The sequence below is a fragment of the Lampetra planeri genome, chromosome 14 (genome assembly GCF_965212315.1).
Source record: "Lampetra planeri chromosome 14, kcLamPlan1.2.h2, whole genome shotgun sequence".
In the NCBI taxonomy this organism is placed as follows: Eukaryota; Metazoa; Chordata; class Hyperoartia; order Petromyzontiformes; family Petromyzontidae; genus Lampetra; species Lampetra planeri.
The window spans coordinates 10,191,989-10,212,613 of NC_136120.1; the positions used below are offsets into that span (position 1 = coordinate 10,191,989).

The 20,625-nt window shown below is 50.2% G+C and overlaps 1 protein-coding gene across 4 annotated transcripts; it reads left to right on the forward strand.

Annotated features, from left to right (window-relative positions):
• Window positions 1–1,197: 1,197 nt before the first annotated feature.
• Window positions 1,198–20,212, forward strand: CHEK2 (checkpoint kinase 2). Of its 4 annotated transcripts, none has more exons than XM_078600554.1 (15): window positions 1,198–1,643; window positions 3,351–3,774; window positions 6,053–6,183; window positions 6,886–7,015; window positions 8,467–8,557; window positions 9,767–9,863; window positions 11,540–11,593; window positions 12,368–12,432; window positions 13,150–13,246; window positions 14,254–14,340; window positions 15,666–15,829; window positions 16,810–16,925; window positions 17,311–17,396; window positions 17,537–17,620; window positions 18,657–20,212. In XM_078600554.1, the coding sequence occupies exons 2-15, from the start codon at window positions 3,444–3,446 to the stop codon at window positions 18,741–18,743; spliced, it is 1,620 nt and encodes a 539-aa protein (XP_078456680.1). In that variant the 5' UTR covers window positions 1,198–1,643; window positions 3,351–3,443; the 3' UTR covers window positions 18,744–20,212. The 4 variants fall into 4 exon arrangements, with proteins under 4 accessions (XP_078456680.1, XP_078456681.1, XP_078456683.1 ...); XM_078600555.1 differs by having other exon boundaries at window positions 1,198–1,629; XM_078600556.1 differs by lacking the exon at window positions 1,198–1,643 and adding an exon at window positions 1,691–1,713.
• The last annotated feature ends 413 nt before the right edge of the window (window positions 20,213–20,625 follow it).

Genomic DNA, 20,625 nt, shown 5'->3' on the forward strand with positions numbered 1-20,625 from the left:
GTGAGTGAGTGTGAGTGAGTAGGTGAGTGAGTATGTGAGTGAGTAGGTGAGTGAGTGAGTAGTGAGTGAGTGTGTGAGTGAGTGTGTAGGTGAGTATGTGAGTGAGTAGGTGAGTGATTGTGAGTGAGTAGGTGAGTGAGTGTGAGTGAGTAGTGAGTGAGTGTGTGAGTGAGTGTGTAGGTGAGTATGTGAGTGAGTAGGTGAGTGATTGTGAGTGAGTAGGTGAGTGAGGGTGAGTGTGTGAGTAGTGAGTGTGAGTGAGTAGTAGGTGAATGAGTGTGAGTGAGTAGAGGAGTGAGTAGTAGGTGAGTGAGTGAGTAGGTGTGTGAGTGAGTGATAGTAGTAGGTGAGTGTGTGAGTGAGTAGTAGGTGAGTGAGTAGTAGGTGAGTGTGAGTGAGTGAGTAGTGTGTGTAAGTGTGTGTGAGTGAGTGTGAGTGTGTTTGAGTGAGTGTGTGAGTAGTAGGTGTGTGTGAGTAGTGAGTAGTGTGTGAGTGAGTAGTAGTGTGAGTGAGTGTGTGAGTGAGTAGTGTGAGTGAGTGTGTATGTGTGTGTGAGTGTGTGTGAGTAAGTAGTGAGTGAGTGTGTGAGTGTGTGAGTAGTAGGTGAGTGTGTGAGTGAGTAGTAGTGTGAGTGAGTGAGTGTGAGTGATTGTGTGAGTGAGTAGTGATTGTGTGTGTGAGTAGTAGCGTGAGTGTGTGAGTGAGTGTGTGAGTAGTGAGTGAGTGTGTGAGTGAGTGAGTAGGTGAGTGTGTGAGTAGGTGAGTGAATGCGTGAGTAGGTGAGTGAGTGTGAGTGTGAGTGTGTGAGTAGTGAGTAGATGAGTATGTGAGTGAGTAGGTGAGTGAGTGTGAGTGAGTAGGTGAGTGAGTGTGAGTGAGTAGGTGAGTGAGTGTGAGTGAGTAGTGAGTGAGTAGTGAGTGAGTGTGTGATTGTGTGAGTGAGTGTGTGAGTGAGTGTGTGTGTGAGTGTGTGAGTGAGTGAGTATGTGAGTGAGTAGGTGAGTATGTGAGTGAGTAGGTGAGTGAGTGTGAGCGAGTAGGTGAGTGAGTATGTGAGTGAGTGTGTGAGTGAGTAGTGTGAGTGTGTGTGAGTGAGTGTGTAGGTGAGTATGTGTGTGTGTGAGTGAGTGTGTGTGTGAGTAGTGAGTGATTGTGTGTGAGTGTGTGTGAGTGATCCGCCTTGACTCGCATCTCGTCGCATGTGACGTCACTATGCATGGTCCTGGGCCTGCGCGGCCACGCGGGCGACACGAAACAGCAGCAGCCACAACAACAACAACCACCACCACCACCACGAGACCTCCACAACCTCCACAACAACCACCACGAGACCTCCACAACAACCACCACGAGACCTCCACAACCTCCACAACAACCACCACGAGACCTCCACAACAACCACCACGAGACCACAACCTCCACAACAACCACCACGAGACCTCCACAACAACCACCACGAGACCACAACCTCCACACAACCACGAGACGACCACGTGAGACAACAGCAATAAGCACCACAAAGCAGCAACAACAATAAGTGCGAGACGGCGACACAACAACAACAGCAGCAGCAGCGACTTGGGGCACCAGGAGGAGAGAGGCGCGGAGTCGCGATCGGCTCCGCACGGGGTGAGGACTAAGGGGTGAGGAGCGAAGTGGTGGTGGTGGTGGTGAGCTCCGTGTGTGGGTGGGGAGACACGGCTCGACTCGGCCGTGAGTTGACTCTACCATATGTTCACTCACGCACAAGTTGACTCACCCATGAGTCAATCATGAGTTGACTCACCCATGAGTTGACTCACTCGGCCATGAGTTGACTCGGCCAGGAGTTGACTCACACATGAGTCAATCATGAGTTGACTCATCCATGAGTTGACTCACACATGAGTCAATCATGAGTTGACTCACACACGAGTTGACTCACACACGAGTTGACTCACACACAAGTTGACTCATACACAAGTTAACTCACACACAAGTTGACTCACACACGAGTTGACTCACACACGAGTTGACTCACACACGAGTTGACTCACACACAAGTTGACTCGCACACAAGTTAACTCGCACACAAGTTGACTCACACACGAGTTGACTCACACACGAGTTGACTCACACACGAGTTGACTCACACACGAGTTGACTCACACACGAGTTGACTCACACACGAGTTGACTCACACACAAGTTGACTGGGCCGTGAGTTGACCCTGCCACGAGTTGAATCAAACCCCCATGAGTTCACTCTCGGCCTGCGGCGTTTAACTCTGTCGCGATGTGTTCCACGCGTTAGTCCAACATCCACAGGAAGCGTTGTAAAATCGCGTGCTTTTTAATGTAAAGATTAAGCTTGTTCTTCTTGGTTCTTTCGGTAAATTCTAGATTTGAAGCTTTCGTGACTGCAAGGATTCATACTCTTAGGTTTTTTCGGTAAAGTCACGTAGGTAAAAATAATAATAAAATATAATAATAAGTGAAAATAACTAAATTAATTTAGTTATTTGAAATTGAATAATAATAAAATAGAATAATAATAAATGAAAATAACTAAATTACTTTAGTTATTTTCATTTATTATTATTCCATTTTATCTTTCGGTAAAGTCAGGTAGAAGGGAAATAATAAAATAATAATAAAATATAATAAAATAAAATTCTCACGACGTTTCGGCCACAACACAAGCAGCCGTCCTCAGGTGAAGAAACAGAGCTGTCTGACAGACAGCGCTCAAACCAATTGAGCGCTGAAAACGGCTGCTTGTGTTGTGGCCGAAACGTCGTGAGAATTTTAAATTATTTTTTTTGTTATTTCCCTTCTACGTGACTTTACCGAAAGAACCAAGAAGATGAATCCCTGCAGTCACGAAAGCTTTAAATCGAAAATTAAGCTTGTTTCCAGAGATGTTTACACAGGACTCGCTCCTGTCAGCTGCTGCTGATTTGGTCTGAGATATTGTTTTCATGGGGGGGGGGGCTAGAGTCTGGTGTTCACCCCCCCTCTTCCTGCCAAGTGGGGGGCTCTTCCCTACCCCTACCTACTTTGTGCCACTTGCTCTGCATAGCGCCCACCCACAGCTCTAGCTGCTGCTCGGTCTCTACCCCCGGGGTCCCTGCCCCGAGCCCCTTGCCCTGGGTCCCAGTCAGCCCTGTCGCTCTGCTTCCCGTGGGCAGCCTCTCCCACATCACCCGAGGCCACGGTCGCCACCCGTCCCGGCCGGGGGATTGGCGTGACCCGTGCCGGGAATTGATTCGTGCCGAGACCCGGTGCCGGCATCGCGCCGAGCCCCGTCGCTGTGCCCCGCGTTCACAGCTCCAGGCTGACCGAGAGACGCCGCGTGCCTCTCGTTTGCAGAGAAGGTGGCCTGCGGCCTCGCGCGCACGAGGGCCGGAGGAGCCGCGGACGCCGGTCGGTTCGGGACCTCCTCCGCTACCTCTCCGCCGAGGGATGTCGGCTCCCCTCGCGGCTCGGGAAGCCAGGCCGCCCGGCGGCACGCAAGCGAGGCCCGGCGCGGCGGCGACGGCGGCGGCGACGCGGGCCCCCGATGAGGGACCGGCTCGCGGCGCGGAGAACGCGACGTGCGGGGGCGGAGGCAGTCTGCCGCCGGGCAGCAGCAGCTCGGGCACGGAGGGCAGCAGCAGCTCGGGGGGCACCCAGAGCACGCAGGACACGCTGCCCAGCCAGGATCTGCCCTCTCTGGGCGAGGGGGAGGGCGACGCCGCCGGGCCCAAGCCCTGGGGCCGCCTCTACTCGACGCACCGCGCGTTCCCCACGCTGGGTGCGGGGCCCCGTGCCGCGCTCGCGGTCTCGCTGCGCACACTTAAAGTCGCACGGCTACGATCACGGGACTGCAATCACGGGATTACAATCACGGGATTGCAATCACGGGATTACAATCACAGGATTACAATCACATGATTGCAAATACGGGATTACAATCACGGGATTGCAATCACATGATCACATGATTGCAATCACAGGATTACAATCACGGGATTGCAATCACAGGATTACAATCACGGGATTGCGATCACAGGATTACAATCACGGGATTGCAATCACAGGATTACAATCACGGGATTGCGATCACAGGATTACAATCACAGGATTGCAATTACGGGATTGCAATCACAGGATTGCAATCACGGGATTACAATCACGGGATTGCAATCACAGGATTACAATCACAGGATTACAATCACAGGATTACAATCACGGGATTGCTTGCAATCACAGGATTACAATCACAGGATTGCAATCACGGGATTACAATCACGAGATTGCAATCACAGGATTACAATCACAGGATTACAATCACGGGATTGCAATCACAGGATTACAATCACATGATTGCAATTACGGGATTGCAATCACAGGATTGCAATCACGGCATTACAATCACGGGATTGCAATCACAGGATTCCAATCACAGGATTACAATCACAGGATTGCAATCACAGGATTACAATCACACGATTACAATCACAGGATTACAATCACGGGATTACAATCACGGGATTGCAATCACAGGATTACAATCACAGGATTACAATCACAGGATTGCAATCACAGGATTACAATCACACGATTACAATCACAGGATTGCAATCACATGATTACAATCACGATTACAATCACAGGATTACAATAACAGGATTACAATCACAGGATTACACTCACAGGATTACAATCACAGGATTACAATCACAGGATTGCAATCACACGATTACAATCACATGATTGCAATCACACGATTACAATCACACGATTACAATCACACGATTACAATCACAGGATTACAATCACACGATTACAATCACATGATTACAATCACACGATTACAATCACAGGATTACAATCACATGATTACAATCACATGATTACAATCACACGATTACAATCACAGGATTACAATCACACGATTACAATCACACGATTACAATCACACGATTGCAATCACACGATTACAATCACACGATTACAATCACACGATTACAATCACACGATTACAATCACACGATTGCAATCACACGATTACAATCACACGATTACAATCACGGGATTGCAATCACAGGATTACAATCACAGGATTGCAATCACAGGATTACAATCACAGGATTACAATCACACGATTACAATCACACGATTGCAATCACACGATTACAATCACGATTACAATCACAGGATTGCAATCACAGGATTGCAATCACACGCTTACAATCACAGGATTACAATCAGGATTGCAATCACATGATTACATTCACGGGATTACAATCACGGGATTGCAATCACAGGATTACAATCACATGATTACAATCACAGGATTACAATCACAGGATTACAATCACAGGATTACAATCACGGGATTACAATCACATGATTACAATCACATGATTACAATCACGGGATTACAATCACGGGATTGCAATCACGGGATTACAATCACAGGATTACAATCACAGGATTACAATCACAGGATTACAATCACAGGATTACAATCACGCGATTACAATCACAGGATTACAATCACAGGATTACAATCACACGATTACAATCACACGATTACAATAACAGGATTACAATGACATGCTTACAGTCACGCAATTACAATCACATGACCATCACGTTGGTAAATCAGAATCTGAATATTTAGATTGCAGGAGGAGGAGGAATCCGATGAGCTATGTTGTGTGTTATGTGCATTGCTTGTGTTGTGTGTTATGTGCATTGTGTGTGTTGTGTGTTATGTGCATTGCGTGTGTGTGTTGTGTGTGTTATGTGCATTGTGTGTGTTGTGTGTTATGTGCATTGCGTGTGTGTGTGTTGTGTGTTATGTGCATTGCGTGTGTTGTGTGTGTTATGTGCATTGTGTGTGTGTTGTGTGTTATGTGCATTGTGTGTGTTGTGTGTTATGTGCATTGCGTGTGTGTGTTGTGTGTTATGTTCATTGCGTGTGTGTGTGTTACGTGCATTGCGCGTGTGTGTGTGCTATGTGCACTGCGTGTGTGTGTGTTGTGTGTTACGTGATGTGAACGAGCTCCGTGTTTGTCGCCTAGACTTGGTGTGTGAGGAATACCTGTTTGGACGGGCCCCCTCGTGCTCCGTCTGCTTTAACGATCCGCACATCCGCGCCTGCCTGGGAGACCTCTACTCTGCCTACAGCTCCAAGCACTTCCGCATATACAGGGTGCACACACGATCACGCACGCACGTACAGAGTGCACACACACTCACACACAAAACATACAGGGTGCACACACACTCACACACACACATACAGGGTGCACACACACTCACACACACACACATACAGGGTGCACACACACACACATACAGGGTGCACACACACTCACACACACACATACAGGGTGCACACACACTCACACACACACATACAGGGTGCACACACACTCACGCACGCTTAGGTTGCAAGGGGAGCGGTCGGTACGTGATCGGAGAGTTGAGGGACGGCAGTTTCTAACGTCAGATGCGATCGATCACGTGGGTAGTGATATTGAGCAGCGGCTAGATCGTGGCCGGGGATATTATAAGACGTGGAATTATCTCGTGGCCGTGAGATTCGCCCGGTTCTGGTTACCGGGGTGGGTGGGGGGGGTTGATTCCTCGCAGGCTCCATTCAGCAGCTTTTGTCGCTCGGAATTTTTTTCTCCCAATTCTTTTTGCCGGAGGGGAAGTTCTCGCAGACAGCCCGGGGGGGGGGGCGGCGGGCACGCTGTGTGCGCAGGGCGTTTCACGTCGGCCTGCACGTAGAAAAGCGCCGTAGCCTGGCGACCTGCGCTTCGGGGAGCCACGGCCAATATTTGTTGATTTGCATTTCCACGTGCGTTGGGTTTAATTCGGGGTGAATTGTCAATGTTGCCTCTGCCAGGGCCAAGAGGTTTTCCTGGAGGACTACAGTTCCAACGGCACGTACATCAACGGCGAGAAGGTCGGAAAGAACAAGCGGCACGTGCTCACGAACAACGCGGAGATCTCTATCGCCTTGGCCACGCACAGAGGTAATGCGCCACGAAGTGAGCGCATATCCCCAGCGAGGCCGCTCACCCGCACGTCACCGCGCGTCGGAGATCGCAATCGGGTACCCGATACCCGTACCCTACCCGATACCCGGCTACCCGTTTGCGACCCTGGTGCGGCCGGGTACGGGTAGGCCGTGAGTCACTGGTGATACAGCTGTCGTGGCTGTGACGGTTCCACCTGAAGATGGATGCTTGTGTTGGCTCCGAAACGTCGTGATTTTTATTTTATTTTACTTCTATTAATTTTAATGTTTTACTTACGTGACTTAACCGAAAAAACCTAAGAATATGAATCCTTGCAGTCACGAAAGCTTCAAATCTAGAATTGGTGAGTAACCGTTTGTCACTCATTTCCCAACGTCTTGTCTCTTCTCACAATTCAAGTTCCTAGAATCAACCCACCCGCGCCTGCAACATGGCTTCATCCCAGAGGTCGCAATCGAGTACCCGTACCCGTATCCTACCCGATACCCAGCCGGGTACGGGTAGCCGGGTATCGGGTAGGGTACGGGTACCCGATTGCGACCCTGGTGCGGCCGGGCACGGGTAAGGAATCAAAACCCGTTTGCGACCTCTGCCGCGTGACAGAGTTCATTGACTCGCGTCGTCATTAACAGTGTCACTCCAGTGCCATGAAAACCAAGCAGACGCTGCCTTCTTCTTCCCATGCCTGTCACTGCCCGGATAAAAATTTTTTAATATTTTTTACGCATCAGTTCACACGGCCTTTCCGGGAGTGCGTGATCTCAGCAGCGCTGATGAGAGACTGAATGTTAAAACCGGTCCAGCCATTCACCTGTGATCCTGCTGAAATGACGCACTCCCAGAAGGCTGTGTGGCTGATTGGATGTGTAAAAGAAAATTTATGAGTTAATGATGACGTCACCCTGCTGCTGCTCTATATAAGAACGGGAGACACAGCAGAGCCTCACCATTCTGGCGAATTGCCCGATGATGCTGGATGCAATTACCAGCGAAACGTCGTACTCAAATTCTAAATGTTGTGGTTTCACGCTTCAACACACTGGTGGGCTAAAGCAGTGAACTATTTGTCTTTTGTCAACGTGACACTTTTTTACTGATTGGCCGTGTCGGGTGGTGGAGGGTTACGACACATTTATAAATAATGCGATCTAACCCAAAAACGTTGATTATGAATAATATTGGTCGCGAAAGCCTGCTACGTGTTCAACTGCCTCGCCTGGTATACAGGAAGGATGTGGGTGCGATCTTGACCTTGACCCCTGTATGTTTGGAGTTTGTCTCTCTCCGTGGTCGTGTGGAAAAACGTTGATTATGAAAAAAATATATATTTTTATATGGGAAGGGGGCAGATTGTCTGCTCATTTATCTCGTCACTTGATCTCCACTTTCCCTCTGCCTCCTGCCTCCTTCACCAACCGCCCACACCACCATTCTCACCGTCGCAGCGTTCGTCTTCAGCAACCTGGAAAGATACGAAGAGTCCCATTGGCCGGAGGAAATCAAGAAGAAATACATTATCACGCATACCCTCGGGAGGTATGTGCGCACGCACGCGCACGCACGCACGGTCAACCCGGGCGTGGCGGGTTCAGCGTCGCCACCCCTGTTCACGCTGGCAGAGGGTGAGGAATCCGTACACGATGCCGATACGGTTTGCTCCGCATGGGGCGCCCGCGGTGGTTAACTCCGTCGCCCGGTGTGCAGGAGGTCGTGGGTTTGATCCCGACCCTGACGCTTGTTGTGTACAGGGTGGTTCAAAAAAAATGTTAACACTTACATGGGACTATCGTTTTTAATTGGAAAAAGAACGGGCAATACACTGTAACATGATAACAAATTTCGATTTAAAGCTTCTTTCGTGACTGCAGGGATTCATCTTCTTGGTTCTTTCGGTAAAGTCACGTAGAATGGAAATAATAAAATAATACAAATAAAACATAATAAAATAATTCTCACGACAGACCTGTTCTCCACCTGAGGACGGCTGCTTGCATTGTTCTCAACCAAGAAGATGATAACAAATGTTTGTTTATCGCTTCAAAAAGTCAAAGAGTCTCCACTTGTTCGCAATCATTGTCAACGCGTGCCTGGAATCTTCTCCAGGTGGTCTCCAGAGCCCGGAAGCACATTCATCGTGGTGTGGTTGCAAGAAGTGTTAGCATTTTTTTGAAGCCCCCTGTATATTGGAGTATGCTTGTCTCCCTCATCGTGGTCGCGTGGATGTTTCTCCGGGTCCTCCGGTTTTCCCGACACATTTAGAATCAACGTACGCTTCGAGCATTTAGCTTCTGCTATCGTTTGTGGCCAGGCCACTTGTGACAAGGAGCTGCATAGCTCAGTGGGCCTTTCCTGGTAATATAAAAAAACTAGTTTAGTTTGAGTACGCCTTCTGGTGTCATCTGGTCCAACACCAATGGAGACTAGGCTCTAAGGAAAGCTGTCTCGGGTGTGGACCAATCAACTTCAAGGACAGTGCATATTATTATCATCATCAGAGTTGTTTCTTTTTGTTTGCATTTTTGACTACTTGTGTTGTGGTTATTGCAAACATGATGCCTTGTATAAAGGTGTCAGTTTTGTACCAGTTTAAAGGGTAAAAACCTATTACTATAGTTTAGTTTGAGTTGACTAATGTTACTGAGCAAGCAAATTCTGCGGGGATTTCCCCGTGCGAAAACGCACGAGGCTCGGGTGGTGCAGCACCGTCGTCGTGGTCCCCTCGCTGACTCGGTTTCTCCGTGACAGCGGCGTGTTCGGAGAAGTGAAGCTGGCTTTCCACAAGGGCAGCGAAAAGAAGGTGGCCATCAAAGTCGTTCCAAAGAGAGGCCTGCCCATCCCACAAGTAAGGGGGGGGGGGGGGCACGGTCTTTGTGACACGACCCCAGCCTGTGCCACGCGCTCTGCGTGTGCCCGCGTTGTTCTCTCGCTGTCGGCGCGCGTCCTCTGCTTCCGTGCAGCGCTCGGTTTTCTCGGCGTGCCGCACGCTCACGGCCACTCTCCCACGTGGGCCCCCCTCCCCCGTCGCATGTCGCCGGGAGTGCCGCTCGCAAGGAGCACCTGCGGCCGTCCTGTGACCCGCGGCGGCGGTGCTGTGCCGGGCGAAAGCTTTTCCCGCTCGGTCGCGATGTCTCTCGCAGCCTCGCTCGGTGATCTCATCGCTCCGTCTCCGAGGGGGCGGTCCTCTCCCGTGCCCTCCTGTGGCTGCCATTGTCCCCTTGTCTTGACCGTCGGCCATCTTGTTGCCCTTGCCCCGCTTGGCGAGGTTGGCGGTGAGAAAGAAGTTTACCATACGGACATCGTCTCTTCCGGCAACACGCCCAGCCCAGCGCCTCTCGCTCCGTCGATATCGCGTCTTGCACCGCATCTCTCAGTGCGACTTAAGTGATTGCGCTAGATATAAAGACAAAGATCCCCCGTATAGCCTCGACAGACTGTCGGGGCAAGTGCTGTTAGCGCTGGCGAGCACCTATGAAGGCCGGAACGGCACACGAGGTGGTGGGCGGCCAGCACCACGCCCGGCCGCCTTTGTCTCCCCACTGCACCAGGTACTCATTTTTGAGGCTGAGTCGACCTAGAGGAGGCGCAGGATCGGTTCAGGTAATCGTCCCTGGTTTGTTCGGTGAGCGGGAATCGAACTCGGGTCGCCGGGTTCGTAGCTCAGCGCGCTAACCACTTCACTTCCGCTCCCCCCCTAGACACAAAGATCCCCCGTATAGCCTTAACAGACTGTAGGGGCAAGTGCTGTTAGCGAGCACCTATGAAGGCCGGAACTGTACACGAGGGGGTGGGTGGCCAGCACCACGCCCGACCGCGTTTGTCTCCCCAGTGGCGATGTTTACACACCGCACCAGGTACTCATTTCAGGCTGAGTCGACCTAGGGGAGGCCCAGGACCGGTTCAGATAATCGTCACTGGTGTTGGCTGTGAGCGGGAATCGAACTCGGGTCGCCAGGTTCATAGAGCAGCGCGCTAACCGCTACACCACCGCTCCCCCCCTAGACACACACACAGACACACACACACAGACACACACACAGACACACACACAGACACACATACAGACACACACACAGACACAAAGACACAGACACACACACAGACACACATACACAGACACACACACACAGGCACACACACATACACAGACAAACACACACACACACACAGACACACACACACAGACACACACACACAGACACACACACACAGACACACATACACAGACACAAAGACACAGACACACACACAGACACACAGACACACACACACAGACACACACACACAGACACACACACACAGGCACACACACATACACAGACAAACACACACACACAGACACACACACACAGACACACACACACAGACACACACACACAGACACAAAGACCCAGACACACAGACACACACACAGACACACACAGACACACACACAGACACACACACACAGACACACACACAGACACACACACACAGGCACAACAACAGCAAAGCCCCCCGCTAAGCCACTCTGCTCGGTAGTCTTCCTGCAGGGATGTGAAGACAGAAGCGGACATTCTCAAGAAGCTCAAGCACGTGAGTGCGGCGACGCTGCGTGGGGTAGCTTTCAACTGAAACTGGTTTATTCTACCAGGAAAGGCCACCACTGAGCTACCACGTAACTCTTTTTAAAATCCTTTATATTAAGTTCACTTGCTTGCTTGCGCGCTTACGACCGTGCAAATCTTTCGGTCGTTTTTTAACCCGCTTCCCGTGATCCAATCGAGCTGACATTTTGCACACAGACTCGTTGTGCGTGACAATTTATTTTCGTGAAATTTTTTTTCCAAAACTTTACACTTTTTAGGAAAAAAATTATATTTAATTACCAATTGCTTAATGGTGGCAGGCAAATAATCTGACCCATAGGTGGCAGCCATCTCAAGCCAGAGGACGAGAGGACTCTAGCCGCCACGCATATAAAGGATTTATAGTGAAAAACTTTGTTTTTACGGGTTAATTTTTTCGAACGTGACTGTCACAAATGATAGCTCAAGGGAAGTGGCTTATCACGTAAACATTTATAGCGGCCAAATCCTCTAAACGCGTGTACATTCTAGCTGTGGAGGGGACAAACTGGAGGGCCCGGATAAAAATTCACACAATCACGTGGAAAACATGCAAACTCCAAAATATACAGGCATCAGGGTCGGGATTGAACCCACGACCTGTATACCAGGCGGGGTCGTTAGCACCTCGCCACCGTGGCGAGATGTCTCTTGGGTTCCCGTATCTTAAAGTGCAAAAAAAAACATGTTTTCGGCGCATTTTGACGCTGCCTGACGGTTGTGACTCACGCGTGTGCTGCAGCCGTGCATCATCACGCTGGAAGATGCGATCGATTCTGCAGACGCGCTCTACCTGGTGCTGGAGCTGTAAGTATTTTGTTTGTTGCGTGGCCCTCTGTTTTCCATGGTGCAGGTTGCTACATTGGTTGTAGTCTTCCCGATAAGGTTTTGCCCATTCATGTCTGTGTGGAATTCCACAAAATGTTTTAGATTTGCTTTTTAAACACCATTATTATTACTACTACTCTGCTTAAATTTCGATTTAAAGCTTTCGTGACTGCAGGGATTCATCTTCTTGGTTCTTTCGGTAAAGTCACGTAGAAGGGAAATAATAATTATGTTTTATTTTTATTATTTTATTATTTCCCTTCTACGTGACTTTACAGAAAGAACCAAGAAGACTACTCTGCTTGTTTACCCAGGAAAGCCTTCATTGAGTCTCGTAACGCTTTGTCAGGAGGGGCCTGCCAGGTTTTCACAGCTGTCGGGTGCGATGTTTGTCGTGTGTTTCCAAGTCGAATCATTGGCAAGCATTTTTCAAATTTCGAACCGTCATGCCAGTACACAATGGCCTAACCCTTCTTGAACTGGAGTGACGGGATCTTTAGCTTGCACTGCGAAGCCAACGGGCTTGTGGAGGCCTTCGTCCGGCAGTGGATCGATTGTGGCTGATGACGATGATGTTGATCATCGCATGGTTTTATTTCACTGGTCGTTGCCTTCTGTCAGGAGTGGATGCCCGTGTGGAACGAAACGCGGCCCTAGCCGGGACACGCGCGGTCGATGTTTCCGTCTTCGTTTCAGAATGGAGGGAGGTGAACTTTACAACAGGGTGAAGAAGGGTGCTCTTCCTGAACACAATGCGAAGTTGATCTTCTATCAGCTGGTCTTGGCTGTGCAAGTAAGTGCTCCCTTGCAGTGGTGGGGCCTGCTGCACTGGGGCGCTGCGGCGTTTTTAGAAATGTGGACAAAATGGTGGTTTGGCAGTTGCACAAAAAACAAAGGTCCACTTTGGGATGTAAATATAAATGAACCCGTCTGCTGGCGTCAACTTCGTGCCACTTAGCCTTTTGATTCTTCAGCTTTAGTTTTTTTTTTATAACTTTGCATTGCATATGTTTGTGCCACTCGCGTGAAAATTAAAAAAACACCGTGGAATGAAGCTGCCATCAACGGTTGGAGAAAAGTGCCGTTTTGCGAGAAAATGTACGAGTGAGGTGAATTCCTCTGAAATGGTCAGAAAATATCAGTCGGGTCTCGTTCGCCTTGAGTACGGAGCACGCGTGCTTCCTCGTGTAGCGTAGCAGTCCGTGCGTGGGTTCCCCGCAGAGGTCGCAACCGGGTACCCGATACCCGTACCCTACCCGATATCCGGCTACCCGTACCCGGCCGGGTACGGGTACCCGTTTGCGACCCTGGTGCGGCCGGGTACGGGTACGGGTAGGCCGTGAGTCACTGGTGAGTAACCGTTTGTCACTCATTTCCCAACGTCTTGTCTCTTCTCACAATTCAAGTTCCTAGAATCAACCCAGCCACGCCTGCAACATGGCTTCATCCCAGAGGTCGCAACCAGGTACCTGATACCCGTACCCTACCCGTACTCGGCCGGGTATGGGTAGGGTACGGGTACGGCCGGGTACGGGTACGGGTACCCGTTTGCGACCCTGGTGCGGCCTGGTACGGGTACGGGTAAGGAATCAAAACCCGTTTGCGAGCTCTGGTTCCCCGTTCAGCACGACGGGCGCCCAGGGGTGGCGACGCGGCGCTGAAGCCTCGCCCTCTTGCAACGCGCGGCAAGCGCGGCAGATTCGCAGAGCTCGCAGGCCCACGATTGGCTGGAACGTCGCTCGCGTGCTTCTGTGTGGCGGTCGCTCACCCGCGCTAATTTGTGTGCCGGGCTCGTTGTAGTACCTCCACGGCCAGGGGGTGACGCACCGCGACCTCAAGCCAGAGAACGTGCTGCTGTCTTCCAACAGCGCGGAGTGCCTCGTCAAGGTAAGGACTTGTCGCCTGCGGGCGATCGGCAATCGGTGTAGTCGAGGTGCAGCTATCCGAGCCGCGCCGCGCACGGCTTGGGCGCGTCGGCCGCGGTTAACGAACCTCCGAGGACTCTCCTCTCGTAAGACAAAATGTCCGGATGAGGATCGTTGTATAACACCCCCACTACCATCATGTGACGTTGTGCGTATGAACACAAAGTGTGTTTAACACGTAGGCTTTCGCGACCAATAAAAATGTTGTCGGTTTACTTTCCAACGCACCGGTGTGCTGTACTAGTAACGAATTGGCATGTTTTGTCTACTTGATTAACCTCACTCATTGGCTGTCAGATGGTGGCGCCGGGTTTAACGACACATTTATATTGACGCGATCTCACCCAAAAACCTCGATTATGAACACAAAGTACGCTTACGGGTTCTAAAATATGCGCACACGTGTTTTACGGTATTCCCTCGTTATCTGCGCAAGGGATACGTTCTGAAGATGCTAGTGAGTAGCACATTTTGTGGATAATGTCCTGCGATATTTTTAATTAATTACCTGAAATAAAAACATAAATAAACTATTAAGTACGTGAAAATTATCACAACACAAAAATGTTTCTAAAGCTTGTAGAAGTTCTTATCTTTCTTTCTCTCTCATCTCTTTATCTCATCGCTTTTTCTCCCATCACTTCCCCATCACTTTACGTCATTACTTTATCACATTCTCTCTCGTCACATCTCATGATTTTCTCTCGCAATGCTCTCATGTCGGCTTCCAGATGCGATTCGCGGCGAGCCAAATTCGCAGATAGCAAGTTCGTGGATAATGAGGGGATACTGTACAGTACATACAGTAGGTGTCACTTGCCAGCTGACCGTCTTTGCGAAGGGAATGTTTTATCTCAAGGGACTTTTCAGTTGAAATGTTTTGATGAATAAAAAAATGAAGTGAAAGCCTAACTGAAATTCCACTATGAACTGAAACTATTTTTTGAATTTTGATTTAAAGCTTTCGTGACTGCAGGGATTCATATTCTTGGTTCTTTCGGCAAAGTCACGTAGAAAGGGAAATAATAAAATCATCATCAGGTGTGAAATCCACACCTGATGAGGATTGCTTGTGTTGCAGTCGAAACGTCGTGAGAATTTTATTGTTTAATATTTTATTATTTTATATTTGTATTATTTTTATTATTTTATTATTTCCCTTCTTTTAGGATGTTTAATTTCTACAAATAAACTCTCCGGAGCTACAGAGCGATGCCCTTCTGCCGCTTAGCGGTGAGCGCGTTCCCGAGCGAGCGCCCCTCGTGCCGTGCGTCTCTTCCCCGCCAGGTGTCGGACTTCGGGCTGTCGCGCTTCGTGGGGGAGCAGTACCTCATGCGCTCGCTGTGCGGAACCCCCGCGTACCAGGCCCCGGAGGTGTTGGCCTCCTGCGGCCTGGGCGGCTACACCCGCGCCGTGGACTACTGGAGCCTGGGTGTCCTCCTCTTCATATGGTGACCGCATGAGTCCCTCCCTCCTTCCCTCTTTCCCTCCCTCCCTCCCTTCCCTCCCTCCCTCCCCTCCCCTCCCTCAGCGAGCCTTTGCCAACTAGCTCAGTTCAATCCTTGGTGTAACTTCGCGTCGCCCTCGCGAAAGGGGTGACGGCGCCGCTTCGTGCGTCTCCGCGGATTCGTTTCGTCTCCTGGTTGGCTCGCCGGCGCTCGCCGCCTCAACGAGCGTCGCGACTGCCGACTTAGAGGGGGAGGCTCCTGCCGACTTAGCGGGGGAGGCTCCTGCTGGTGGTAGCGCCACCCTGCTGCCAGTGTCCTGCACTTGACTTCGCCCCCTGTGAGACGATGTGTCTGCGACGTGTTTAATTGGTCAGTCCAATTTTTGTGCATGAAGAATAAGACAAAAATCCAGCGTTTAGCCTGGATAGACTGTTGGGGCAAAGTGCCGTTAGCGAGCGCCTTTTAAGGCCGGCACGGCACACGAGGGGGTGGACGGCCAGCACCATGCCCGGACGCCTTTATCTCTCTCGTGCCAAACTCGTGTTGGGTGTGAGCGGGAATCGAACTCTGGCCGCCGGGTTCATAGCACAACGCGTTAGCCGCTGCGCTACCATGAAACGCACAGTATGATGCAATACGCCACGGCTGCAGGGTGGCGCAGAAGGACCTGGGTTCTGTGTGGAGTTTGTATTCTCTCCCCCTGTTCTGTGTTGGGTTTCCTCCACATTAATTCTAGATTGGAAGCTTTCGTGACTGCAAGGATTCATATTGTTAGGTTTTTTTCGGTAAAGTCACGTAGGTAGAATATTTTCCTCCCTTTGTTAAAATGAACATTCGATGGCCAAACATTCCAATGCCTCTATTTTTTTTTTTTTTAGTCAAGACGCGTGTTGTGGTTGTTGTGGTGCGAGGGTGAGCGCCGTTCTCCCGCGCCGTGCCGCCAGACGTATCGACGTGTCGACGTGTGGTCCGTGTCCCAACAGCCTGAGTGGTTACCCCCCGTTCAGCGAGGAGTTTGGGGAGATGAGTGTGCACGACCAGATCTGCACTGGGACGTTTGACTTCCCTGAGGATCTATGGAAAAATGTCTCGGAAGAAGGTAAGATGCATACGTACATACGTACACTACAGTATCCTGTGTAGCAGTCGATAATCATGCAGATCCCACGCAATAACAGAATCCTTAAATTATTTCACCGGGAAAATCACCTGAGATGGAGCATCTCATGTGCAAGGGTGTCCAGGTGTGGGTTGACACGCATAACACACGCGTGCACACGTACACACTCACGTACACATAAAACACACACGTACACGCGTAACAGACGCGTACACACGTACACACTCATGTAGAGAGCATGCGCGTTGGCGGTTCTTACTCTCTCTTAGAGATCCGACCAGTTAATTGCATCTGAAAGCACTTTTTTTTTGTCAACGCGTCCGTCCTCTTGCTAAAGTCCCAACTCGTGTAATGTTCTTGTCAGCCGAAGACCTCGTGAGGAAGTTGATGGTGGTTGAAGTGAAGCGGCGTTACACGACCGAGCAGGCGCTGGGGCACGGCTGGTTACAGGTGAGAGGAGTTCGGGGTTACGGCCATCCTTGGGCCGCCCCCGGTGAACGGGGCGCGCGGGGGGCTCATGCGGGTTCACGCCGGATTGCGTCCGGATGAGGGATTGACTTCGCCGAAAATCCGCGCCTGTTTCCTCAAAGGATCAAGAAATGATCCACAAAGCGCGGTCGCTGATGGCAGCCGGGAGTGGAGCGATGCCGCCACCCCTGGTGGCCAACTTCTTGGTGAGTCGCAGGAAGCGGAGGAGGCGCTGGTGCGGCAGCCTTTGCAAAACCACCTAAAACTAAACTGTTTGTTATTTCACCAGGTAAGGCCCACTGAGCTGTGTAGCTTCTTTTCAGAAGCGACCTGGCTATGCAAATTCCTTTGTCAAGGCGCTCTTCCCCCTCCAACCCAACTTAAACATACACTGCCAAGCCTGGTGGTGTTTCATTCAGACGCTGTCTTTCCGACAGACCTGTTCTTCACCTGAGGACGGCTGCTTGCGTTGTGGCCGAAACGTCGTGAGAATTATTTTATGATGTTTTATTTTTATTATTTTATTATTTCCCTTCTACGTGACTTTACCGAAAGAACCAAGAATATGAATCCCTGCAGTCACGAAAGCTTTGAAATCGAAATTTTATTATGTTTTATTTTTATTATTTTATTATTTCCCTTCTACGTGACTTTACCGAAAGAACCAAGAAGATGAATCCCTGCAGTCACGAAAGCTTTAAATCGAAATATAAATGGTAGCTCAACGAAGTGGCTTGTCGTGGGAATTTATAGCAGCCAAATACTCCAAACGCGTGACGTTGATTCTAAATGCGGAGGGAGAAACCGGAGGACCCGGAGAAAAATCCACGCGACCACGGGGAGAGAGACGCGCAAAAGAGGTGTATGCGCGTGTGTGCGTGCGCAAATGGAAACATCTGCTAAGTGTACTGGTTAGCGCTACGCTGCGCTACGAACCTGGCGACCCGGGTTCGATTCCCGCTCACGGCCTACACCGGTGACGATTATCTGAACCGGTCCTGGGCCTCCCCTAGGTCGACTCAGCCTCAAATGGGTACCGGGTGCGGTGTGTGAGCATCGTCACTATGGAGACAAAGGCGGCCGGGCGTGGTGCTGGCCACCCACCCCCTCGTGTGCCGTGCCAGCCTTCATAGGTGCTCGCTAACAGCACTTGCCCCAACAGTCTATTAAGGCTACACGGGGGATCTTTGTCTTTGCAAACGGTAACGTCGGCTAACTTGGTGTCACTTTAACTCCATCTAGCCGGGCGCAGGCCGCAAGAGACCGGCAGAAGAGGGAGCAGGTGGCGGTGGCAAGCTGTGCCTCGAGATGCCGCCCATGAAGAGATGAGCCGTCGGCGGTGACGCTCCCCCGGTGCTCCGATGTCGTGCCACCTGGGGGAGATCGGGACGTGTGCCGCTGTTTAACCATCCCCAGTGGAAAGCCACTGCCAGCGGAACGTGGCGGCTGGGTTCACACACAAATCACTCTGGGGATGTTCTCTTGAAGAGATGACGGTGGTCGGACGCTGTATTCCAGTGTAAACGTGCGGGGCGATCGATGATGCGTGGACGCGTCAAAGCTTTTGAATGTCAATTTACTGTACTTGAATTTTAAACGATTGTCGGTGTGATTTCTTGTCACAGCTTAATGCAGAAAGTGAGCCGGCCTAATGACGTTGCACACGTGTAAACTAACCCACAGTAACAACCAACAGTGCCAAACATGCATATTAAACACGTGCGCGCTGCTTGCAGATGTTATGATTTTTGATACAATTCCACACAGAGGAACTTCACCACTTGACGACTGTGGCAGCGACACTACTTTGCAATCGGAGATCAGGCATGAGGAGGGGGGGGGGACGCTGTCATAGATGGGATGGAGTTGGAGGCCGTCTGTGAAACGTTTTTTTGTTGGGCTGGGCGAGGTACAAGAGAAGCGAATCTTGTCCGGATTCATTTTTCTTTGTGAAGATAATGCTCACCGTAATTGTTAATTTTCTAATATTTTATTACTTTCACCTCATTTCCATAGCCTTTTATTATTATTCGTAGACCAAGCCTTTGCCTCGGTGCCCTGCTGCTGCTGCTGCTGCTTCGCACGTGCGTGCAGTGCTTTCATTTGTATCGGGCTGATTTGATGCCCGGGAGCCTGGGTGATGATGGCATTAGGCTGTGCTGGTGCGCGTAACGGGTGGAAACTCTCCGGTTGAGGCTTCCTGGACTAGGAGGCCTTGGCAAAAGCGGAGTGCGGGACCTCTCCGCATGTATTTACGTCAAAACGTTGGCTGTGATCGATTACAATCGGCCCATTTACCAGGGTAGCCACCTTGTCCTGCTTTGACCCACAAATCACAGCGAATTGCTGTGATTTGTGTTCGATCGTCAAGGATGGATTGGCGCCGAGGTGTGCTGGCATCATGCTGAGCGTTGTGATTGCAGGATGCCCCACGGCGTTGATAGACCCAAGGACGAGGAGCAGGTTGGCGTTTTTTTTTGTCTGTCTGACGAGCGTGGCGACCAAACTTGTGCGTCGCAAAACGAGAAACAGATGCAGTTTTTTTTTTGTTTTTACACATTAGTTGTGCAGCATTTTAAGAATGTAAGGATGTTTCGGAAAGCAAGAAAGTTAAGTTTTAACTACCACTTGATACGGAATCGAATAATGCCCTCTTAACCCGACCCGCTTGCCTGCGGCGTCCCCTTCGTTAAGCGATGGCATGATAAACTTAAAAAAAACCCTTGTACTGTACTATTAGTAGAATTTTAAGAGTTAAATGTACGTGTTGGTAATAAACACTTTTTTTACAGTTTAAATATCTCGCAGTGGTTTTTTTATGGGGGTGAGGGTAATGTCTGCTAATGTGGCTAAAAAGCTACAAAACATTCCGCTTTCACAAAGTCAGTCCCCGTTTCCCCGACATGTATTTTGGCGTATTGGCAGTCCGCTGGTGCAACATAATACACCGGTCATAAATTTCATTCGGTAAATCTATCGGTCTTTAATTCACTCCTAACGCCAAGTTTGACGAGATTCGAAGGTTTACTCGGTCTACTGACACTTGCAAAAAAAAAGTTTAACGTTGACCGTTGATTTGGGCCCCTACGAATTGAGGAACCGTCCCACCAAGTCTCGGGCACGTGAGTCAAATCTGCCTTTGGAACACGGAGCAGCCAATCGTTATGAGGCTGGGTGCTTACTATACGGCAACAGACTGTGAAGCTTCGTG